Here is a 26,563-nt window from a genome sequence, read left to right as displayed (position 1 = left end):
TCAGCTTTGGGTTTGGAGTCTGCTAGGTATTCTGGTCATTCATTTAGGATTGGGGCTGCTATTGAGGCAGCTAGGCTGGGGTTGAGTGACGAGCAGATTATGAGATTGGGGAGATGGGAATCGGTTAGGTTCAGGTCGTATGTCAGGCTGGATAGTTTGATTTGAGTGGGGTTGGTGGGTTTTTGATGCTTAATGTGTTTTTTGTTGTTTCAGGTTACTCGACGGCTCTCGTCTGGATCCTGGGCCACTCCTTTGTTTGGTGGGGAGCGCTTAGGGCGGACGTCAGGAAGCAGGGTCGGCAGTTGGGGTTGTCGGAGGAGGTTGCGGTAGTGAGGTGGTTGGGGTTTAGGGGCATGTTATGGGGGGGGGGTGTTACGGGAGGTGCATAAATTTGCGCGTTTGGATCGTGTTCCAGATGTGTTGGTTGTGCATTGTGGGGGGAATGATTTGGGGGTTACGCCGGTGCGTAACTTGATTCGGGATGTGAAATTTGATTTGTTGAGGATGTGGTCGTTATTTTCAGGGATAGTGGTTGTATGGTCTGACATTGTGCCTCGTAAGAGATGGCGGGATGCACGGTCGGTCGAGAGGATAAATAAGGCGAGGATTAAAGTGAATAGAGCGATAGGGAAGTTTGTAGCATGGTGCAGTGGCTGTGAGGCATAGGGAGTTGGAAGATGGTGTGGGGGAGTTCTGGAGAAGGGATGGAGTGCATTTAAATGCGGTGGGCATTGATTTGTGGTCACTAGGGTTGCAGGATCGCATTGAGAGAGCGTTGGGGGTGTGGCGGAACGCGCAAGCTTGAGGGGTGCGGGGGGTCAAGTTGCGCGTTGTTGGCGGTAGGAGGTACTGGAAGCTGGGACTACGGATCGGGATTTGAGGTTGAGAGGGCCCCTTATGGTGGGGGCTGGACTCTCATGGTGGGGCTTACCTGTTCGGTTTGGCGAGGCGTCCACCACCGGGTGTCTCCGAGCTTGTATACTGCGGCTGGAGGCAAGGTGGATTTGCCATGTGGTTTGTAAGTGGACAATTTGGGGCTTCCAGGACCTCCTTCGTCTGTGGTTATGTTATATATATGTTATGTATTTATATTAATAATAAATGGCTGCTGTGGCCAATTAAATCCATTTAATGAGTGGTGTGGTTATTTTGGGGGGATAATGGTGGGTAGACGGGTATAGGAATGGTGGGGCTAAGTGTTGGTGAAGACCCGGAGTATCAACCAATACCTTAATCATGTAGTAACCAGCTCCATCCACTACTACATAAAGGATGGAGCTGTGTAATTCCTGTGCTGGAGCTACTGCGGTACCGCTGATTGGCTGAAGTGTGGAGTGTCAGACCCTCACCAATCTTTTATTGATGGCCTATCCTAAGAGATATACCAGGTATTTTGAAAAAGGGAGGTTGTGTCTAGAAATCTTTTTACATCTAGAAACCTCTGATTGTGTTTAGCACACCTCATGCTCTTAAGAAGTCCTCTAATGCAGTGGTTATCAATGCTAAGTACTCCCTAGTGACAAGACGCTTGAACTGAGTACCCCCAAGGAAATGAATAGTGGTAAATGTTAACAAAATAAGGCTATCCTCTTGCCGCTGCCCTAAGCTCTGCTCTAAGTCTCTGTCAGCAGTTCTGTCAAGAACAGTGAAGCATGCAGCTTTAATCTTCCTGTCAAAATGATAGACACCATATTAGGACCCATGATGGGCGACCATTACTTTTTAAATTATATTCCAGGTTAGCAAACATATAGGACAAAAAAGCACTACACAAATTTCATCCAGTGATGTCTCCTGTGATCTTTCTTCATCCTCTCCCTTCAGACCAGACCACCATGATGACTTCTTTCAGTCTTGTGCAGAGTTTGTCACACAGACATCTTAGGTTCCTACTTTTCCATCATCTTCCCCACCTTCTCCACACCCGATCCTGCCACCCCTAATACTGTGCCCACTATGCTCCCTAAAACTAAACTGCAGAAACCCATAGCCCCCCTGAAAATACTAGTAACAGATAATGCTTCCTTTTAATAATTATTGCCACACAGTTCCCTCAAAATAACTGCACCCAACAAATAGTGCCCCTGACAATAAGTTCTTTAAACATAAGTCCCCCTAAAATAGTTGTGCTAAACCGGTCCTGTGCAAGGGTAGCTTCACAGTAAGAGTTTACCAAAATTCCCAACAATAGTAATAATTCTTTCCCAGAGTGCCCTTAGTAGTAATAGTGCTCCTACATCGCCCCTAATAGTAACATCCCCCATTATGCCCAGAAGTAACAATGCCCCTATAATGCCTATACTAGTAATCATTAGGGTTGAGCAAATTGAAGTATCCAAAGTGGACTTTGATCAAAATTTCAGGAAAAATTTGATTTCCCGCGAAGCCAAATTTCCTCGTGCTTCATGGTAACGAATCAATTTTTTCAGAAATGGCGGTAAACAAAACCACATGCTCATCTTATCCATTTCAGCGCAAAGAGGACGCAGCAGCCATCTTGATTGAAGATCCTGCACTAAAAGGATGGCCACGGCAGCCTCTTTGCGCTCAAATGGATAGGTTTAGTATTTTTTTTTTTTACCAGATTAACCCCTAAAAGCACTCACTATTATTCTCAGATGCCGCAATGAACACAGAATCAGGAAGATTCAAATATTGAGGGCGGCGCAATCACCATTTCCAGTTATTACACCTGTTACTTACGAAGAAATGTGCTCCGAACTTCTTTGTAAAATTCGGTGAAGCAGCCGAATCAAATTTTTCAAAACTTCACTCAACACTAATAATCATGTTCCTCATATTCCCCCAGTAGTAATAAAGCCCACCATAATTACCCTCAGTGGTGATAATTCCTCCTATAATTAATAGTCCCTGCCTATAGTCCCCCCAGTACTAATAATGCCTCCCTATAGTGCCCCAGTAGTAATAAAGCCTATCGTAGTGCCCCAGTAGTAATAATTCGGTAAAATGCCCCCTTAAAGAGCTCCCAGTAGAATTACTGCCCCCTAAAGTGCCCCATAGTATTAATGACATCCACAATTGTGCCCGCCAGTAGTAAAAGTAGTAATAAAGCACCTATGGTGTTCCCCAGAAATAATAATGCCCTCCTATAGTGTTCCCAGTAAAAATGACCCTTATTAGTGCCACCTGTAGTCTAATGTCTCGAAAGTGACCCCTCTCTCCTAGAATGGCCCAAAAGCATTCTGCCCTAAAGTGCCAAATGAAAATAAACATAAAAACTGACCTCATGCCTCCGTCTGCGATTTGGTGCAGAACTCAGGCGTGATGACGACATTGCACCACCTGCGCCTCAGGCACTAGGCCTGAATCCTATTAGAGTGAGCGGTAGGGTGACATCGAGTTCCGTGTCCCTTCACAGCAATGAACTGTATTGCTGTCCTGAGTAGTGTTGGGTGCGAATATTCGAATAGCGAATATTAATCGCGAATATCGGCACTTCGAGAATTCACGATTATTTAGAATATAGTGATATATATTCGCAATTTCGAATATTCTAGATTTTTTTTTGGGCCAATGAGAAGGCTGCAATGTCTTTATCTGAGCTTAGCAACATCCCTAGCAACCAATAGGAAAGTTGCCTACCCCTTACTATATAAGAACCTCCCCAGCAGCCATTTTCTACAGTTTTTTGAGAGAGAGAGAGAGAGAGAGTCATTGCTGTGCTCTGTGCTTTCCTGTGTCATTACATTAGATAGTTAGTTAGTTAGTAAGTTAGCTTATATATATATATATATATATATATATATATATATATATATATATATATATATATATATATATATTACAGATAGATATTGGGAGATAGTCAGTGTAGGTTAGATAGTGATATACAGGGAGTGCAGAATTATTAGGCAAGTTGTATTTTTGAGGATTATTTTATTATTGAACAACAACCATGTTCTCAATGAACCCAAAAAACTCATTAATATCAAAGGTGAATATTTTTGGAAGTAGTTTTTAGTTTGTTTTTAGTTTTAGCTATTTTAGGGGGATATCTGTGTGTGCAGGTGACTATTACTGTGCATAATTATTAGGCAACTTAACAAAAAACAAATGTATACCCATTTCAATTATTTTTTTTTTACCAGTGAAACCAATATAACATCTCAACATTCACAAATATACATTTCTGACATTCAAAAACAAAACAAAAACAAATCAGTGACCAATATAGCCACCTTTCTTTGCAAGGACACTCAAAAGCCTGCCATCCATGGATTCTGTCAGTGTTTTGATCTGTTCACCATCAACATTGCGTGCAGCAGCAACCACAGCCTCCCAGACACTGTTCAGAGAGGTGTACTGTTTTCCCTCCTTGTAAATCTCACATTTGATGATGGACCACAGGTTCTCAATGGGGTTCAGATCAGGTGAACAAGGAGGCCATGTCATTAGATTTTCTTCTTTTATACCCTTTCTTGCCAGCCACGCTGTGGAGTACTTGGACGCGTGTGATGGAGCATTGTCCTGCATGAAAATCATGTTTTTCTTGAAGGATGCAGACTTCTTCCTGTACCACTGCTTGAAGAAGGTGTCTTCCAGAAACTGGCAGTAGGATTGGGAGTTGAGCTTGACTCCATCCTCAACCCGAAAAGGCCCCACAAGCTCATCTTTGATGATACCAGCCCAAACCAGTACTCCACCTCCACCTTGCTGGCGTCTGAGTCGGACTGGAGCTCTCTGCCCTTTACCAATCCAGCCACGGGCCCATCCATCTGGCCCATCAAGACTCACTCTCATTTCATCAGTCCATAAAACCTTAGAAAAATCAGTCTTGAGATATTTCTTGGCCCAGTCTTGACGTTTCAGCTTGTGTGTCTTGTTCAGTGATGGTCGTCTTTCAGCCTTTCTTACCTTGGCCATGTCTCTTGAGTATTGCACATCTTGTGCTTTTGGGCACTCCAGTGATGTTGCAGCTCTGAAATATGGCCAAACTGGTGGCAAGTGGCATCTTGGCAGCTGCACGCTTGACTTTTCTCAGTTCATGGGCAGTTATTTTGCGCCTTGGTTTTTCCACACGCTTCTTGCGACCCTGTTGACTATTTTGAATGAAACGCTTGATTGTTCGATGATCACGCTTCAGAAGCTTTGCAATTTTAAGAGTGCTGCATCCCTCTGCAAGATATCTCACTATTTTTTACTTTTCTGAGCCTGTCAAGTTCTTCTTTTGACCCATTTTGCCAAAGGAAAGGAAGTTGCCTAATAATTATGCACACCTGATATAGGGTGTTGATGTCATTAGACCACACCCCTTCTCATTACAGAGATGCACATCACCTAATATGCTTAATTGGTAGTAGGCTTTCGAGCCTATACAGCTTGGAGTAAGACAACATGCATAAAGAGGATGATGTGGTCAAAATACTCATTTGCCTAATAATTCTGCACTCCCTGTAGTGTAGCTGTCCATACATACATGCTACATACATAGTGCTGTGATGTCACAAGTTCACAACAATACTTAGTGCAGCAATCACTAATAAGTAGTCAGACCTGCTAAAATGTGAAGTTGCACGGATTGAGCCTAAATATTCGCATCTTTAGTGCCGATTTCGCAATCGCGAACATATTGGAGCACTCTATCTACTATAAAGCTATTGTAATGTTCTGCCGTGCTAACCATTTTCTCCAGTCTCAGGAAACTTCTAGCAGCTTAAAAAATGTAGCTATAGTGATCCACGCCTGTATTTCGCATGCATTACACGAATATTGCATTGCCGATTTTTCACGATCAAGAAAATAATCTCGAATTTGCGAATATACGACGAATATTCTACCAAATATTTGCTAAATATTGTGAATTCGAATATTGCCCCTGCCGCTCATCACTAGTCCTGAGGACAGCAATACAGGTAATTATTGAAAAGCCCTAGCAAACAGCAATAAAACATTGCTAGACGCTAGGGAATTCCCGCAAACCCCCTCCCCTTGCAGTACCACAGGTTGAAAACCACTGCTCTAATGCAGTGTTCCTCAACTACAGTCCTCAGGGCAAGGGGTGCATCCAGCCTTTCTGCTCCTTGAGGCAAAAACTGAAATGCCTCCTTATGTGCCAGTACACAAAATTACCCCATAGTGGCCCCTTTATAATGTGTTCCAGTACAAAAATGCTCCTGTTTACAGCCGCAATGTCCTCATAGTGCTTTCTCCAGTTACAAAATAATGACCACCACCCCACTGTGGCCAAACAGCATGCTGCCAAATAAAAATAATACATATAAATACTTCCATTCTGCTGTCAGCAATGTAGGGTAAGGCACAGACCTCTTCTAGTCTGTGCCCGAAGCTCTATGCAGCCCAGCTCAGCCTCTGATAGGCTACAGGAACTAGGACTAAAGCCTTATTAGAGGACACAGTGGGCCAGGGAGACATTGCTCCCGTGAACCGTCGTGGCATTCAACTGGATTGTCGCCCTGAATACAGCGTTGCAATTGAATATGCCCCCTTTTTGCCCCTACCTGGTGCTATGTGAGTCAATTGCCTCACCTCGCCTCATTGGCAGTGCACCCCTGCTCAAGGCCCACCTGCTGATCATGTTTTCAGGATTTCCTTATTATTGAGCAGGTGATATCATTAGTGTCAATGCATCAGGACTTTCCACAGGTATTCATTCTGTGGGATATTCTCAAATCTTGGCCCTGAGGACTGAAGTTGAGGAACTGCTCTAATGTATAGTTTCTGATAAGCTTCTGTAGAGGTTTTTTTATTTTTATTACTCTACAGTATTAACTACTACTACTGTAATTAATGTTATTATTCGGTTCTATATACCATAGGTTAAAAATAATTCCTTTCAGGCAAGGAATACAAAAATGTGCACAAAGTACCAGTGCAAAACAACAAAAATAAGAAATGAGATGCATTAGTGGAAAGGTTCCGTGGTTCATTTCTTCCCTTGTGTAGTTCAAGCAGGACAGTTGAGTAAATGCTGATGTCCATGCAGGATATATTTGTAAGGCACTACATTTGTACAGGAAACGTGTCGTCAGAAAATAACTTACAGTATTGTTTAGGCCTCATGCACACAAATGTTTGGGTCCGCATCCGAGCCGCATTTTTGCAGCTTGGATGCGGACCCATTCACTTCAATGGGGTCGCAAAAGATGCGGACAGCACTCCGTGTGCTGTCCCCCATCCATGCGTCCATTACGTGGCCCCGCAAAAAAAAATAGAACATGTCCAATTCTTGTCCGTATCACGGACAAGGAAAGGATTGGTCTATTGAGAACCAGACCTTCCATTTCGCAAAATGCAGAACACGGCCAGTCTCAATTTGTGAACCGCAAGACACGGTACGGATGTGTGCATGAGGCTTTAAATTAAGATTTTATGTTAAACCATATTTTTTTAGGATTTTGGTTAGTTTTTTTACTTTTCATGTGACATTATTAAAAAAAAAAAAAAATGATACAATCTTGAAGTTCTAGCACTGGCTAAAAAGCCTAATATGTAAAGACTCCTTGTCCAGAAATATACACTTTGCAGCAGCCATCATAGGCCACAGGTGAAATACACTGGAGGGGGCTCATTGACTTCCATGGCAGAGTTTTCTAGGCATGATCTGTGCAAAGGTCATTGTACAGGGAATATGCAAGTTGTGATATGCAAGTAGTATTGTGTATCTATACAGAGGTGTTATCAGCTATTGCAATCCTGTCTGTAATGATAATGAGATGACTGATGAAAAGTGATCTCTACAAAACAGGAAGTCTCAACCTATTATTTGGGTTAGTGGCCAGCATGAAAATTACAGGATTTTAGGGTTTTGGGAGTCATTTTTTAAACCGGCGTAAAGTATAACTGGCCTAGTTGCCCATAGCAACCAATCAGATTCCTCCTTTCTATTTTCCAAAGATGAAAATGAAAGGTAAATCTGATTGGTTGCTATGAGAAATTAAGCCAGTTCCACCAGTTTGATAAATGATCCCCTTTGTTTTTAAATATACATAGTGACATGAAAAATTGAGTCACCAAAAATTCTAAAGAAAATGTAACATAAAAATGTGAACATACATGAACAAACATAAAAGGGCAATTCACATTAAAATGCAAGCAATGCTTTTTGAATAGACATGGAAATATATCACTGGTAAAACAGCATTAATCCAGAAGATTTTACACAGTCATACAAAAGTATAATACATTTACCTAGTGATTACAAAATTACTAACCTAATAACTACGCCAGCAATTTGGATAAACAACCCAACCCATCTCACATGTACATTATCATGGTATGGAATCCACAAAACACCTTTGGCCACACACTGAAAAAGTCTAAAGGGCAAACTTACCCAATGAGCATCGAAAATCCCTGTCACTACTGCTGGTGCAAAGGATCTTGCTGGGTTCATGGAGCATCCTGTGTAGTAGATCTTAAAAAAATTATGTTGATAAAAATAGTGCCAAGTACAAAATTCCTGACTGAATAAAAATATCAAAAACAGACCAATAGTAGGTATAAAGCCTTAGGCTACTTTCACACTGGCATTTTGGCTTTCCGTTTGTGAGATCCGTTCAGGGCTCTCAAAAGCAGTCCAAAATCAGTTTTGCCCTAATGCATTCTGAACGGAAAAGGATCGGCTCAGAATGCATCAGTTTGCCTCCGTTCAGTCATTATTCCGCTCTGGAGGTGGACACCAAAACGCTGCCTGAAGCGTTTTGCTGTCCGCCTGACGAAGCGGAGCCAAACGGATCCGTCCTGGCACACAATGTAAGTCAATGGGGATGGATCAGTTTTCTCTGACACAATCAATGGTGTTCAAGACGGATCCGTCATGGCTATAGAAGACATAATACAACCGGATCCGTTCATGACGGATGCATGGGGTTGTATTATTGTAACGGAAGCGTTTTTGCAGATCCATGACAGATTCGCAAAAAAACGCTAGTGTGAAAGTAGCCTTATATAAAAATTTACCAATTCAAACATTTTCAATCTATGTTTTTGTCCTTGAGATATTTCCATTTTCCACTTTCAGTGAAGGCAAAGATCTTTTTTTGCACAAAAATACTTGTTTTTTCTAGCTTGCCTCTTGACTTGTTTTAAGATTGAAGAATAACATGATTCTGATTAAACATGCTTGTGGACCTCTTTCTCTTTATGAGGTCATGATTTCTAGTAAATAGATTCTCTTGAACTTTTGAAATGAATTCCACTCTATCACACTTTGGTTCACTTTTTGACTTGAATCAACCAGATATATCCAAAGCCAGGTCTAGAATTATTAGAATTTATTATTATGTATTATCATTGGCCATGACAAAGTTATGAACATATATTCCATACATCTTATCCAAAGTCTCTCCTCACTAACACCTGTTAACACCAACATTCTGCCCTGTTAATTATTTGTAGCTAGCCAACCCTGAGGCTTCTGTGCTATAGATATCAGATGTGTCCTTCCTTATCTTTTTATGGGCACAAGATATTTAGAAATTTTTGTTTTTTAAGGCTAGTTATTTCATGCCATTCATCTCTGGACATCTCGAGTCGACCATAAGTCAGGGCACATCTGGAAACATGCTGGAAACTATCAAATGAACTCAAACTAAGACAGCAAGACCAAAAATATCCTGTTTTGAATGTTCTTACACTTCAATTCATAGGATGGAGTGTCCAGGACCTCATGATCCACAACCTTCTCTCTCATATTTCTCCTGCCCTTGTGGCCTTCTTTTCTTTTGCTGTCTTTCATAAACTGTATATACATTTGGATCATTAGTAAATAGAAACATAATTTAAAGGTATAGAGATAGTGGACAATAGCATCTCTAATCATTCTATAGTTGACTTGTCACAGCCACTTGATAAGGGACCTCTCAAAAGAGAGGTGAGGAGCATAAGAAGTAAGAATTTAGTTTTCGATGTAGATGTATGATGATCCTTCTTTCTCCAAATTTTATACATCTCCCAAACAAACAAAAAAACATTTTCTGTTATCTACAGTATATAATATCAATTTTGCAAGGCATCTTGTGTACAAGCTCTGATACCTACACCAAGGAGGTGTCCAAGTGTCACTGACAATCCAATAGACAAAGCTGGTGAACCCACAGTGTCTGTCCTTCGATCGTCAATAGATGCAAATATACATAAGATTAGCTGAAGAGTTAGAAAAAGCTCAACTACTAAAGCTTTTCCAGCATCTGTGTTGTTAAATAACTAGAAAAAAAGAAGATGAATATATACATATTACCTTCAAAGCAAAGGAGCAATTGAACATGATTTAATGATGTATGACTGTGTACAACCCTTGGTGTCTACGAAACTAATAGTCTCAATAAAGATAACTCTAGACTGGATAAAGCCAAGAATCCAGGAAGCCAATTACCCTATAATTTAACATGATTATGTAAAACAATTTTTTTTATCATTTATAAAACAAGAAGTGAAGGAGAATGTGGAAGACCGAAAAGAGCATAGATGGACACCACAATCATTCACAAAAAGTAGCATCACTCTACTAAGCATAATTTGCCATCTATCATATATAAATATAGCTGGGCTTATCTAATGGTGTTTTCTACATTCGATGTGTTATTAATAAGTGTTATAACCATAATAATTATCAGTTCTCAAGGTGGCCTATGGTAATGATTATGTTTTTGGTGGTGCATCAATGTCTCATGTGCTCATGTGTCCATCACCAAACAAAGACATACAGTGAAATGTCTTACCCCATTTACCGATAAGTTCCCTCGGACTTCAAAGGGAGTAAGCCCTTGAAGAATGGCTGCTCCAGACACAGCTCCCAGTAACTGAGCTCCCATATAAAAAACAGCTCTCAGGAATGAAATGTGGGAGCCCACCATGAATGCTAGAGTTACAGCTGGGTTGATGTGGGCACCACTTACATGACCAAAAGCCTGAACCAAAGTACCTATACCAAGGCCAAAAGCTAAGGCAACTTGCAGGACACTTGGTGGTGCTCCAGGCCAGTGTAAAGATGAGCCTAAACCAAACATAACGAATAAAAGGGTTGCAAAAAATTCCACAAAAACGGCTCTTGTAAAGGCTACAGAACGAAGCTCCCATAGTCTAATCATTTCATGAAAATAGTGAAGGTTTGTGAAATTGTCTCATTCACTTCTAAAAAGGAACTGGATCCCATAGTTTCACTTATATATAGTCCAATCAAAGATTAAAAAAAATGGAAGGAAGAGCCGTAGAGTTTCCTGTTAATTAGTAAACACAATTTGAAGTAAAAAAAAAAAAAGAATCCCTGGTAATGTTCTTTGTCCTTTGCTTCTAGTCAGTTTGAGGGTAGATACTTATCAGACATCAGAAACGCTGCAATATGCATTGTTGAAGGCAGTTTCCTAATCAGTAATAAAGCTTGTTATTTCTGTTAGCTACTGCAAGCATAAAACTACAGTAACCAGAATCTATTAAAGGGCATCTGTCAGCAGATTTTTCCCTATGAAACTGTTACATGTGCACTTGGCAGCTGAAGGCACCTGTGTTGGTCCTATGTTCATATGTGCCGGCATTGCTGAGAATGATGTTTAGTGTATGCAAATAAGCCTCTAAGTTAGGAGCAATGCGGGCGTTGCCGTTACACACAGATGATCTGCTCTCTCTCTGCAGCTGCTGCACCCTCTGCACTTTGATTGACAGGGCCAGGCAGTGAAAATGTGATCACACCTGGCCCCGTCAGTCAAAGTGCAGAGGACCTGGCAGTTGTAGAGAGAGCTGAGCCTCTGTGTGTAACAGCCACACCCCCATTTCTCCTAGAGGCTGATTTGCATATATTAAAACATCTTTTTTCTCAGCAATGCGGGAAAATGCGAACATGGGACCAACACAGATGCCTTCAGCTTCCAAGTGCACATGTAACAGGTCAGCCAGTGTCATAGGTACAAATTTATTGACAGATGCCCCTTAAAGAACCTAGGAAACATCATGTTTAATATCACCCATATTCATTTTCATATACCGTATTTTTCGCCCCATAAGACGCACTTTCCCCCCCCAAAAGTGGGGGGGAAATGCCCCTGCGTCTTATGGGGCGAATGCTTCCATTTTACATCGCAGTCTGCGACGCTGCAGCATCGCAGACTGCAATGTATGAGCCGGGAGAGAGGAGAGGCTGCAGTCCGGAACTAGGGGCGGGGCCCGGTGCAGTCACTGTACTCTTACACCGGGCCCCGCCGCTCACCGCAGTATTTAAAAACATGATTCCTTATCCTGTTATTAAGTTTAACTAATGCTGCGCTCTCCCATGTCCCCCCTGTATCCCCACAGCACTTACGAACACACTTCCATAGCAGGCAGAGCGGATGGCACCAGTAACGTCACTCACTGACGTCGAGCGCCTGCTCCACCACTTTATGAACGAAGCAGGCGGAGCAGACGCACGACGTCAGTGAGTGACGTTACTGCTGCCGTCCGCTCTGCCTGCTATGGAAGTGTGTTCGTAAGTGCTGTGGGGATACAGGGGGGACATGGGAGAGCGCAGCGTTAGTTAAACTTAATAACAGGATAAGGAATCATGTTTATAGATAATTCGGCGAGCAGAGGGCCGGTGTATTGGGGGATCTGTGGATGACATATAGCAGTGTCATCCACAGATTCCCCCCCCATAAACAGTTCCATCCACAGATCCCCACCCCATAGCAGTACCATCCACAGATCCCCCCACCCCATAACAGTGCCATCCACAGATCCCCCCACCCCATAACAATGCCATCCACAGATCTCCCACCCCATAGCAGTGCCATCCACAGATCCCCCATAACAGTGCCATCCACAGATCCCCCATAACAGTGCCATCCACAGATCCCCCATAACAGTGCCATCCACAGATCCCCCATAACAGTGCCATCCACAGATCCCCCATAACAGTGCCATCCACAGGTCCCCCATAACAGTGCCATCCACAGGTCCCCCATAACAGTGCCATCCACAGATCCCCCACATGACAGTGCGTCATCCACAGATCCCCCACATGACAGTGCGTCATCCACAGATCCCCCACATGACAGTGCGTCATCCACAGATCCCCCATAATAGTGTCATGCACAGACCACCATTAATTCAAAACCCACCAAAAGCACACCTTTTGGTTAAAAATATTTTTTTCTTATTTTCCTCCTCAAAAACCTAGGTGCGTCTTATATGCCGGTGAGTCTTATAGGGTGAAAAATACGGTACTCTTTTTTTCTTGATCTAAATGTTAATGTGATCTTAATTATCAACATGCTTTTCAATCATTTGTATATTAACCTGGAAATTCTTCCCTAAAATAAATTAAAGGGGTTTTCTGAGCTTTTATTCTGATCACCTATCCTTTGAAAAGATCATCAGTATCTGATCGTGGGTGTCCAACATCTGGACCCCCACAGATCAGCTGTTTGAGAAGGCACTCGTGCTTGCAGTAGCAATGTGACCTTCTCGCAGCTTAGCCTAGGGCATGTGACATCATGTTCATCAGTCACATCACATAGGTACAGCTCAGCCCCATTGAAGGGAAAGGGACTGAGCTGCAATACCAAGCACAGCCACTGTACAATGTACGGCCCCGTGCAGTGGCGTAGGGATCGCCATAGCAACCATAGAAGTGGCTATGGAGCCCTACGCCACTGGGGGCCCGTCCGGACCGCATTCAGTTTTTAAAAAAAATTTTATTAACACACACAGACGCTACACACAGGTAGCCAGGCAGTGGCGTAACTACCGGGGAAGCAGCTGCTTCGGGGCCCGACAGTTTATTTTCAAGTTAGTTAAATATTGATTCTTGTCTTAATGTTCAAGGCCCCTTCACAGCAGCAGTCTTAATGTTCAGGCCCCCTCGCTAATGTGATCTAATCTTACTGTATTCTAAAGTCTCCTGATGTGTCTGTGTATCAGAGGCAAAGCATTTACCCTCACAGCCATAAAGGAGGCATTGCAACTGATTGAAAAAATATGAGACTTCTACTGTTATAGCTGGCTAAGTGTACATTTATACACATAACAGCTGCCCCAACACACCCATCACTGCTATATCTCTATATGACAGCTGTCCCAGCACACTCAGCTCTGCTATATCTCTATATATGAGCAGCTGTCATGTGTATAGATGTACACTTAGCCAGCTATAACAGTAGAAGTCTCATATTTGTTCAATCAGTTGCAATGCCTCCTTTATGGCTGTGAGGGTAAATGCTTTGCCTCTGATACACAGACACATCAGGGGACTTTTTTTTAATACCCGACTGTTACTGCCATGGGGGGAGCGGGGGGCACTTGATACTGGCACATGGGGGGAGGGGGGTTGGCACCTGATACTGGCACCTGAAGGGGGGAGAGAGGCACTTGATACTGTGGATGGCGGCACTGTTAAGGGGAGGGGGATCTGTGGATGGCACTGTTTAGGGGAGAGGGATCTGTGGATGGCACTATTTAGGGGAGGGGGATCTGTGGATGGCACTGTTTAGGGGAGAGGGATCTGTGGATGGCACTATTTAGGGGAGGGGGATCTGTGGATGGCACTGTTTAGAGGAGAGGGATCTGTGGATGGCACTATTTAGGGGAGGGGGATCTGTGGATGGCACTATTTAGGGGAGGGGGATATGTGGATGGCACTGTTTAGGGGAGAGGGATCTGTGGATGGCACTGTTTAGGGGAGAGGGGTCTGTGTATGGCACTATTTAGGGGAGGGGGATCTGTGGATGGCACTATTTAGGGGATGGGGATCTGTGGATGGCACCATTTAGGGGAGGGGGATCTGTTGATGGCACTGTTTAGGGCCTTTATAGTGGTGTAGAACACTGTGCCTTGCAGTAACACACATAGGAGTCAGCTTTTTTTTCTACTTTTACACTTTATGTACATACAGTATGTGACAAGCCAAAAAATAACATGTTCTTCACTAGAGATGAGCGAATTTAAAAAAAATTTGATTCGCCAGTTCGCCAAAATTTTGGGGGAAAATTTGGTTTGATACGAATAAATTTGCGGCGAATTACGCATAAAAACTGCTATTTCCTGACTGCAGAGAGCCTTTATAGTGGTGTAGAACATTGTGCCTTGCAGTAACACACATAGGAGTCAGCTTTTTTTCTACTTTTACACAGAAGGCTTTTCAACAAATAAGTGCAAAGGTGAATGGCGAATATATTTATTTTGTCACTAATACATAGCAAACTGGGCTTTAGAGTATATCACTGCACAGCACAAGGGCAATTAGGCCCTATTTTTTGTCAACTTTTACACAACACAACAGGCTTTTCAACAGATAAGTTCAATGCTGGACGGCGAATATACTTTCATTTTGCCACTAATACGCAGCAAACTGGGCTTTAGAATATATCACTGCACCGCTGAGCGGAAAATATATTTTTCCTTTTTCCATTAATACACGCAAAAAAGGGCTTTAAAACAAATAACTGCACCGCTGAAGAGCAAAGATATTTTTCCTTTTTCCACTAATACACACAAAAAAGGGCTTTAACCCCTTCAGGACACAGCCTTATTTCACCTTAAGGACCAGGCCATTTTTTGCAAAACTGACCAGTGTCACTTTAAGTGCTGATAACTTTAAAACGCTTTGACTTATCCAGGCCATTCTGAGACAGTTTTTTCGTCACATATTGTACTTCATGACACTGGTAAAATGAAGTAAAAAAAAAACATTTTTATTTAAAAAAAAATACCAAATTTACCAAAAATTTCCAAGTTTCAATTTCTCTACTTCTATAATACATAGTAATACCTCCAAAAATAGTTATTACTTTACATCCCCCATATGTCAACTTCATGTTTGGATAATTTTGGGAATGATTTTTTTTTTGGGGGGGATGTTACAAGGCTTAGAAGTTTAGAAGCAAATCCCGAAATTTTTCTGAAATTTTCAAAAACCCAATTTTTAGGGACCAGTTCAGGTCTGAAGTCACTTTGCGAGGCTTACATAATAGAAACCACCCAAAAATGAAGCCATTTTAGAAACTACACCCCTCAAGGTATTCAAAACTGATTTTACAAACTTTGTTAACCCTTTAAGTGTTCCACAAGAATTAATGGAAAATAGAGATACAATTTCAAAATTTCACTTTTTTGGCAGATTTTCCATTTAATAATTTTTTTCCAGTTACAAAGCAAGGGTTAACAGCCAAACCAAACTCAATATTTATGGCCCTGATTCTGTAGTTTACAGAAACACCCCATATGTGGTCGTAAACCGCTGTACGGGCACATGGCAGGGCGCAGAAGGAAAGGAATGCCATACGGTTTTTGGAAGGCAGGTTTTGCTGGACTGTTTTTTTTTTTACACAATGTCCCATTTGAAGCCCCCCTAAAGCACCACTAGAGTATAAACTCCATAAAAGTGACCCCATCTAAGAAACTAAACCCATAAAGGTATTCAAAACTGATTTTACAAACGTTGTTAACCCTTTAGATGTTCCACAAGAATTAATGGAAAATAGAGATACAATTTCAAAATTTCACTTTTTTGGCCGATTTTCCATTTTAATATATTTTTTCCAGTTACAAAGCAAGGGTTAACAGCCAAACCAAACTCAATATTTATAGCCCTGATTCTGTAGTTTACAGAAACACCCCATATGTGGTCGTAAACTGCTGTACGGGAACATGGCAGGGCGCAGAAGGAGAGGAATGCCATACGGTTTTTGGAAGGCAGATTCTGCTGGACTGTTTTTTTTTTGACACCATGTCCCATTTGAAGCCCCCCTGATGCACCCCTAGAGTAGAAACTCCAAAAAAGTGACCCCATTTTAGAAACTATGGGATAGGGTGGCAGTATTGTTGACAATAGTTTAGGGTACATATGATTTTTGGTTGCTCTATATTACACTTTTTGTGAGGCAAGGTAACAAGAAATAGCTGTTTTGGCACCGTTTTTATTTTTTGTTATTTACAACATTCATCTGACAGGTTAGATCATGTGATATTTTTATAGACCCGGTTGTTACGGATGCGTTGATACCTAATATGTATACTTTTTTTTTTATTTATGTAAGTTTTACACAATGATTTCATAAAAAATAAAAATATATCATGTTTTAGTGTTTCCATGGTCTGAGAGCCATAATTTTTTCAGTTTTTGGGCAATTACCTTGGGTAGGGTATGATTTTTGCGGGATGAGATGACGGTTTTATTGGCACTATTTTGGGGTGCGTGTGACTTTTTGATCGCTTGCTATTACACTTTTTGCGTTGTAAGGTGACAAAAAATGGCTTTTTTTACACATTATTATTTTTTTTTTTTTACAGTATTCATCTGAGGGGTTAGGTCATGTGATATTTTTATAGAGCAAGTTATTACGGACGCTTCAATACCTAATATGTATACTTTTTTTTATTTAAGTTTTACACTGATTTTATTTTTGAAGCAAAAAAAAAATCATGTTTTAGTGTTTCCATAGTCTGAGAGCCATAATTTTTTCAGTTTTTGGGCGATTACCTCGGCTAGGGTATGATTTTCGCGGGATGAGATGATGGTTTTATTGGCACTATTTTGGGGTGCATGTGACTTTTTGATCGCTTGCTATTACACTTTTTGTGATGTTAGGTGACAAAAAATGCTTTATTTAGCACCGTTTTTATTTTTTATTTTTTATGGTGTTCATCGGAGAGGTTAGGTCATGTGATATTTTTATAGAGCCGGTCGATATGGACGCGGCGATCCCTAATATGTATACTTTTTTTTTTATTTATGTAAGTTTTACACAATAACAGCTTTTTTAAAACAAAAGAACTGATGTTTTAGTGTCTCCATATTCTGAGCCATAGTTTTTAAATTTTTTGGGTGATTCTCAGGTAGGGGCTCATTTTTTGCGGGATGAGGTGACGGTTAGATTGGTACACCTTTTTGATCGCTTGCTGTTGTACTTTTTGTGATGTAAGGTGACAAAAAAATGGTTTATTTAGCACAGTTTTTATTTTTTACGGTGTTCATCTGAGGGGATAGGTCATGTGATATGTTTATAGAGTCGGTCGATACGGACGCGGCGATACCTAATATGTATACTTTTTTCCCCCCCTATTTTTTACCTATTTTTTTTTACTTTATTTGGGGAAAATGACGTTTTTGTTTATTTTTACTTGAAACTTTTAATTTTTTGGGGGAAAACTTTATTTTTTCAACTTTTTTTTCACTTTATTTTTTGTCCCACTTTGGGACTTGAAATTTTGGGTGTCTAATCCTTTACAATGCATTCCGATACTTCTGTATTGGAATGCATTGGTTGTATGAGTAATACTGTGTGTATTACTCATACAGCTTCCGGCCTGTGAGATCCAGGGGGCTGGATATCCCAGGCTCGCCGCCGCAAACCGCAGGTAAAGCCGCAAACCGCAGGTCTGAATTGACGAGTCACGAGACCCCCCTTCCCGCACATTTAGCCAAGGTGCCTGCTCAATGATTTGAGCAGGCACCGGGTTCCGATCACTGCCCGCCGGGTGGCGGTGATTGAAAATACACAGGACGTACCCGTACGCCCTGTGTCCTTAAGTACCAGGACATCAGGGCGTACCGGTACACCCTGTGTCCTGAAGAGGTTAAAACAGATAACGGCACCGCTGAGCGGAAAATATATTATCCTTTTTCCACTAATACACGCAAAAAAGGGCTTTAAAACAGATAACGGCATCGGTGATCGGCAAATATATTTTTTCTTTTTCCATTAATGCACGGAAAAAAGGGCTGTAATTTTTGCACTTCACCACACAACGACTAATAAGCCCTTATTTTACCACTAATACGAGCCAAAAATGCTTTAGAACATATAACTGCACTGCACTAGGGCAAATAAAACGTATAAATATTTCCTTGTAAAAACCCTGTTAACAGCACTTTCACCCTAATAAGAAAGGGTTGCTGGAATTACAGAGCTGTATAATGGCAATGTGGGTGCCCAGTCAGTGCTGCAAGGTGTAATAGGATTGTTCCTATTACCCAGGCTGTCACCTCCCTGACTGAACCCCGTTCAACAGAAATGCTGCGGAATGATTCCTCCCTATCATTTCCCTACACCATGAATAATCTTTCCCTGCACTTGTAAATCATTTTTTTTTAGCACAATGAAGTTTTTTCTATCACTGTCCCTAGCGCCTGCTGACCTCTCTTCCTGCACTAAGTAAAGTGGCGTACCTACCAGATAGGCAGACCGCGCAGCTGCTATGGGTCCCGTGGCATGGGGGGCCCCGGAGCGCATGGAAGGCCCCGCCCCATACATCTGCAGACAGTTTATCGGGCATTGAGGCACACCCACTTGTCCTCCATTCAGACCTGGCCGGGCCCTGCTTGCTTCCCCTATTCTCAGTCAGGGCCCCCCTCCGAACCTCCCCCGTCCCCCCCATTCTGTACACAATAGAGCACAGGCTGCTGATGTCCCGACCCTTCGTGTCAGGCTCAAGCAGACAGAACTTCACAGGCCACGCCTACCTCCATTAAGCCACACCCACCTGTGAAGCCACGCCCCCATTGACAACGGGGGAAAAATACTGCTGCAGAAAAGAATCTGAAGTAGTAAACCAGCTGTTTTGCAACCTCCCTCTATCCTGCGGTTACCTGTTATCTCGCTCCTGGCCCCCACAGAACCTCTCTTGTATGCCCCTCTACTACTCTCCCCACAGAATAGCTGCAACCATCTGTGGCCTCCAGCCACTATCATCTTCTATGTTCCCTGAAGTCCTCAGAGACTCCTTGCCACCTTCTGTGACCCAAAGAACCTGTACCAGTTTCTGTGCCCCCTTCTTATAACAGAGCCCCTGCCACCTTGTGTATTCCTTGTCACCACCACCCACTCACAAAGCCCATGGAACCCTCCGTCCTTCTCCAATCTCTTTCTGTCCACCCATCAGTAACTGAGCCCCTATCACCTATTGGACTTGATGTGCCCAATCCCTTAGCACAAAGCCCTTGTCAACTTCTGCCCCATGATCTAACAGAGTCCATGCCACCTGCTTCTTTCCCCTTTTATATAAAAGAGCCCATGCCATCTGCTGCTAACCTCCCTCTAATAACAGATCTTCTCCATCTTCTTTTGTCTTTTATGTTCACTCCCCTCATAGAGCCTCTAGCAGCTTCTAATCTCCCACCCACTGCAGTGTCCCTGACATCTGCCTCCTCTAAGGCTCCATTCACACGTCCGTGGAATGGGTCCGCATCCGTTCCGCAACATCCGGAATGGGTGAGGACATATTCATTCTCAATGGGGCAGGAATGGATGCCGAGAGCACACAGTGTGCTGTCCGCATCCGCATTTCCGGAGCGTGGCCCCGATCTTCTGGCCCGCAGCTCCGGAAAAAAATAAAGCATGTCCTATTCTTGTCCGTAATTGCGGACAAAAATAGGCATTTCTATGGGAAATCCGCAATACACTATGGACGTGTAAATGGACCCTTACAGTGCCTAGTGGCACTGACTCTGTGGCAATTATGGGACGAAACATTGCTAATAGCAGCCCTGTCTCACTGTGTACAGGATATGGTGGCTTTATCTGTGCACATTGTATAAGGGTCCATTCAGACGTCCGTTGAATGGGTCCGGATCCGTTCTGCAATTATGGGGATCGGGAGCAGACCCATTCATTTTCAATGGGGCCGAAAAAGATGCGGACAGCACACAGTGTGCTGTCCGCATCCGCATTTCCGGTCCACTGCCCCAAACTTCTGGCCCGCGGCTCCAGAAAAAAATAGAGCATGTCCTATTCTTGTCCGCAGCTGCTGACAAGAATAGGAATGATCTATTAAGTGCCAGCGATGTGCGGCGTCAGTGTTTTGCGGACCGCAAAACACTATGGACGTCTGAATGGAACCTTAACAGGATTATTTATCTGTATAGCATATTATGTTATTATTTGAGCATAGTGTATGGGAGCAGCACTATACGGCGGAGTTACTGGTGTGTGCAAGGTTTAACAACATTATTGATGTGTAACGTATAATAGATCATAGTTTTTGTGTATAACGTATGATGTTCACGCTTTTATTTCTTGCACGTTATGATAGCAATATCAACTTATACTCTAAAGTCATTATTCATGATAAATGGCTATTTCTTTCTCATGGTAAACTAAGTATCAGAAGCAAGGAGTTAAAGAGGTTGTCCAAACCCCTATAATGACCCCCCAAAAAGCCAGGGCACCTCATACAGGTAATACTTAACCAGCTCCCAGCACCCGCATCACTAATGCCCAAATGGCCGCCACTGGGCAGTCAATAGCAGCCCACAATGGGAACAAACCTCCTTGGCATCACGGGTGACACTAGGAAGGATAATTTCCTCCATCACGGCCTGCTGTTCGCTGCACCCCCCCCCCCCCTCCCCCCACCCGAGCATATGTATTACCTGTATTCGGTGGCCAGGCATTTTGGGGGGGGGGGAATAATAGGTGTTAGATAACCCCTTTAACAGTTAGGATACCGGAGGTTTTTTCATTTTTGCATTTTCATTTTTCTTCCCTATCTTCCTTGAGCCATGACTTTTATTTTTCCGGTCACAGAGCTGTATGAGGGCTTATTTTTTGCAGGACAAGTTGTACTTTCTAAAGCCACCATTTAATATGGCATACAATGTAGTGGGAAGTGGGCCAAAAATTCCAAATGGAGTGGAATTGGAAAAAAAAAAAAAACGCAATTTCTCCATAATTTTACAGGTTTTGTTCCTATGGCGTTCCGTTTGCGGAGAAACTGACCTGTGCCTTTTATTCTCTGGGTCAGTAGGAATTCAATGGGGGTGTGGCAGGGGAGGAGCCAGGGCAGGTGGCGGGATGGGCCAGGGCCCAATGATTTCTATGCACGCCCCTGACTAAGTACACTGGTGAATGGCAGAATCTAAGATGGCTGCCGCTATTTATAGGGCTATGACATCACAGGGCTGGCTGCTGATTGGCTGCATGCATGGCATTATGGGTGATCCCGTTTTCCCAGAGTTCCTTTCTCCATGTCCTCACACGTGCAGCAGCCATTTTAGGAACAAAACGCGATTCATTACCACGAAGCGCGAGGAAATTTGCATTCGGTGCAAATTTAATTTTTCCGGAAATTCAGAACGAATTCTTCCACTTCGTCAGCTTCGCTCATCTCTATTCTTCACCTACATGTATGTTACATTCCTATAGGACATAACGATCTGCTGTTGGATGTCAGGCCGATACCAAGCAATGTATTTAACATCACGGTACATGCGAACATTTGTTTTGGAGTTCAGAAAGCTTGCATTTTCTACAGGCCACTAACGGCTTGCAAATCAAATGCCTTGAAGCGTTCACATTATATTTCTTTGTATGAAGAGAAGCAAAGCTTCTAATGAAAAGGAAATGATGGTATGAGTTGTTTAACAAGCTTGCTATGATAATCAGGCCACCCAAGTATTTAATGTTTGCACAAGCCGCTGATTACAGATCCATTACCAGTACTGCAAGATATCTGAGATCTTAACTTTAACTAGTGATTAGATCATTCTAATATACATAGAAATGTTGTAGTTGAATATTAGATTTTCACAATATGATGATAATATATCAGTTACTGTTGTTAATATTTTCATAAAACAATATGACAAATATGGGGGAAGCGAAGAGAGGCTGATGAGGAGGATGCAATACTGAGAGTTCTCCACTCCATTTTAATAGTCTTTCTCCATTTAAGGCTACTTTCACACCTGCGTTCGGGTGTCCGCTTGTGAGCTCCGTTTGAAGGCTCTCACAAGCGGCCCCGAACGCATCCGTCCAGCCTTAATGCATTCTGAGTGGACGCGGATCCGCTCAGAATGCATCAGTGTGGCGGCGTTCAGCCTCCGCTCCGCTCAGCAAGCGGACACCTGAAAGCTGCTTGCAGCGTTCGGGTGTCCGCCTGGCCGTGCGGAGGCGAGCGGATCCGTCCAGACTTACAATGTAAGTCAATGGGGACGGATCCGTTTGAAGATGACACAATATGGCTCAATCTTCAAACGTTCAGGCTACTTTCACACTTAGAATTTTTTTCAAACTATAATGTAGACGGATCCGTTCTGAACGGATACAAACGTCTGCATTATAGGAGCGGATCCGTCTGAGCAGACATCAGACGGACCTGCTCTGAACGGTAGTGTGAAAGTAGCCTAAGAGCTCTCAGTTTTAATTTACAGTATTATGCGCAGACTGCATGTAGGGGGGAGGGGGGGGGGGCAGAGCAGGAAGTTTGTAAGGTGAAGCTTCAGCCAATAGCTGCACAGCAGGAAGTGATGTCAGAGAAGTGATTACTTCTTGTGTAGAAAAAAAAATAGCAACATGCGGCAATTTTTCTTCACTTTCTGTGATATTGATCTATAGTAGTCTTGAGCAAATTGAGTCGATTCATTCAAGAACTTCAATTTCTAATGCTATTTTAAAATGCATGGGCATAGGCAAAATTTCTAACGCCCAAAGTGAATTCATTCGGTATTCCTATATTTTGCTTTGAAAACCTTTTGGAATAGGAATCCGAAGTCGGATTTGGTACTGGCTGGTACCTCAGTACCAAACTAGACTTAAAATTCTTAATTTAAAATGTTTAATACACCTAAATCTTGCACGACTTAGGGCGATACAAATGTTGCCTACGCAGAGCCCATACATTTTAATGCTGCACGGAGACAGAATTAACATAAACGTTTTTGAACAAATCAACTTCAGATCTATGATCTGCAGCTTAATTCGCTTAGGACTAATCTATAGTGTGCAAAGCACCTTGGAAATTTACATTTGAGGGACCAGGGTGACAGAATTAATGTTCCTGATATGTAGTAGGTACATTTTAATTAATGTTCCTGGTATATTACATGGCTCTAGTAGGTACATTTTATTAGTTATGAAAGCCTGACTGGAATTGTACTTCAAGTAACGTCTTGAATAAAGATGAGCGAACCAGCTGAGATTCATTTCAAGTCCAGTTCGCCAAATTTTTTAAAAAGGTTTTGGGACTGGTGGCACTGAGTGTAACAAGTCTTTTTGGCTCATCTAGGAGAATTTGGTAGTTCAGTGGTTTTAATGTTCTGCCTGTGTTCATGGTTAAGATTAAGGGGGTCATTTATTATGCTAAATTACACCTATAACAGCTAGTTTCGCCGCAATCTGCGACTTCTCCCCGCTCATGCCAGGTCAAAAAAAGTGGATGTGGTCCACAGGTTTTCTTCTGTGACTCATTTTTGTGATAAAACCTGAGGCCATCACCTTCCACACAAGACAGGGCTTGTGTTTTTACTAGGGTAAAATGCATGCTCTGGGATTTTTCATCAGTGATTATGTCACCGCACATGCCCAGCGTGATCACGTGGTGAGGTCATCACGCTCGCAGCAGGTCCTTTGGTGGGTTTTCTTCAAGATGGGAGCGGATGGCCTCTCCGCGATCAAGTAGATGAGGTGAGTATTATGTTTTTTACTTTCAGCCACCATTTTAGGAAAAATTGATTAGTTACTGTCAAGGTTTTGTAGGCAAGATGGCTATGAAGACAAATGGAAGAGCAAGGGTAGAGGTGTTAACACTTTTCGGTTCAGGTGTGTTAAGAAGTAGGTGTTATCGTCAGGCAAAATAAAAGAAATGTATCTGTGTACATTTTAGATGCCATGGTATTTTGCCTCTTTGAGAAAATAATTTGTGGGTGCTAAAAGGGTTGTCTAAATATTGACTCACTCTTATGGCAATATCATTGGGGCAGATGTCTAACATTACACTTACCCAAGGTGCTCCTGTGATGTCTGTCCCTGTGTCTGTCCCCCAATGCTCTGGTATTCTAGGGCAAAACACACACCATCCAACCAGCAGCAGGACTCGGCTATTCCACCAATCAAGAGACCCCCGGTCACGGTCACTCAAGCAACTTGGTCAGCAGACCAATCAGAGGGCTGTTAGGGTGACCAATTTGAGAACCCAATGCTCTTTTTGAACATGAATTGTGTTCTGTAACTTGGTTTGTTTTGACTGTACGATTGTATTACCATTTGACTACTTTCTTGAATTAACTGTACCTTCTCTCAACTGGTTTTGACTTTGCATTCTCTGACTTCTCTTTTGCCTGCATTCTGTCACAGTTGCCCCCTGGTTTTAGCCATGCTCAACCTGTGACTCTGTATTTGGATCTCCTCTGCTGTTTTTCGGATTGACCGTCCTCTTTGTTCCAATAGTGAACAATTAGATTGTGCTCACCAGGGTTGCTTAGGTAATGTCTGAGCAGAAGAGCTAAGCTGTTGCATTATATTGGGTTACATAACAGGGAGACTACATGCAGTGTAGCTCCAAGATTAGTGAAGTGATATTAGTGATATTCTCAAATCCTCTAAGTTCATAGAATATCTGCTCGTACATGAATTGTATCGCTACAAATAAGGTCTGACTGGCTCAGGAGGATCCTTCAGTGGTACCAGGTTTTAACACAATAATAGACCCTAACGGCTTGGAAGAAGACAACTCCATTTAAAGCTGATTTTGAAAAAAATTACTTGCTGATAGGTTTATGCCTTATGAGTAGGATCGCAACCTATTAGCTTTAAGTGATGTGTCCTGTATGTGCAATGATAACAGCAAAGATTACATGCTATTAAAAGCAGACGTGTATGAATACGTGCTCACAAAAAGAAAAGGATATTTGGCTTGTGGGTTAAATTTCAGGATGAACCTTAAATGCACTCTAACCTTTACAGGAGAACTTAATGTGACCTGCTCTAAACTTTTGAATGCACCTGTCCAACTGTTCAATGTTTCAGTACTTATTGCACAACTTGATGTTCTCTAATAAGGAGCTTAACAGCAACAGGTGTTTGATCCATGAATCGCCCAATAAATTTCCTGGCCAGTACGAGGCTTCAAGCAGGATGTTCTCAGATAGTAGTGGCCACTGAGAGTGTCACAGAGTGTTCTAATCTGCTGAAGACAGAGATAGGCTACATTTAGATTACCGTATGTGTTTTGCGGATCCGCAAATAAAACGGATGACATCCGTATGTCATCCGTTTTTTTTTTTTTGCGAATCCATTGTAACAATGCCTAAAATGGACAAGAATAGAACATGTTCTATTTTTTTTGCGGGGCTACGGAACGGACATACGGATGCGGATAGCAGACGGTTTGCTGTTCGCAATTTTTGCAGACCCATTGAAATAAATGGGTCCGCATCCTATCCGCAAAAAAAAAACTGAACGGACACGGAAACAAAATACGTTTGTGTGCATGAGGCCTTACAGAGAGACTGGAATGCTAAAAACCATAGCATGAAAAAAACGGTTTTGATGATAAACTCTCTCAGCCTTAAATATTTCATTAAAGGGGTATTCCCATCTCAGACATTGGGGGCATATCACTACGATATGCCCCCAATGTCTGATAGGTGTGGGTGGCACCGCTGGGACCCGCGCCTATACTGAGAATGGAGCCTGCAAAGTCCCGGAGGACGCACACGCGCAGCCACCCTCCATTCATTCCTATGGGACCGCTGATAATAGCCAAGCGCTGGCTCGGCTATTTCTGTCAACCCCATAGAATTGAATGGAGCGATGGCCGCTCGTGCACAGTGTGCGTCCCATTCATTTCAATGGACTTCCGAAAATAGCCGAGCGTGCCGCGGTGCACCCTCTGGAAC

General features: G+C 42.5%; 1 protein-coding gene across 2 annotated transcripts in view; it reads right to left on the bottom strand.

The window, feature by feature from the left end:
- The window catches only part of LOC120996214 (aquaporin-2-like), a 30,164-nt gene extending 19,033 nt beyond the window's left edge, over window positions 1-11,131 (bottom strand). Inside the window, exons 1-3 of one of the 2 annotated variants that reach the window (XM_040425993.1) lie at window positions 10,701-11,131; window positions 10,021-10,185; window positions 8,315-8,395 (exon numbers count right to left, since the gene is read on the bottom strand). In XM_040425993.1, coding sequence (XP_040281927.1) covers window positions 8,315-8,395; window positions 10,021-10,185; window positions 10,701-11,069 — 615 coding nt within the window. In that variant the 5' untranslated portion in view covers window positions 11,070-11,131. The remainder of the gene's footprint in view (window positions 1-8,314; window positions 8,396-10,020; window positions 10,186-10,700) is intronic. The other variant, XM_040425995.1, reaches the window with a different exon arrangement.
- Between the last annotated feature and the right edge of the window lie 15,432 nt (window positions 11,132-26,563).

The sequence above is a fragment of the Bufo bufo genome, chromosome 3 (assembly GCF_905171765.1).
Source record: "Bufo bufo chromosome 3, aBufBuf1.1, whole genome shotgun sequence".
Taxonomy (NCBI): Eukaryota; Metazoa; Chordata; class Amphibia; order Anura; family Bufonidae; genus Bufo; species Bufo bufo.
This window is presented reverse-complemented; position numbering and strand designations above follow the sequence as displayed.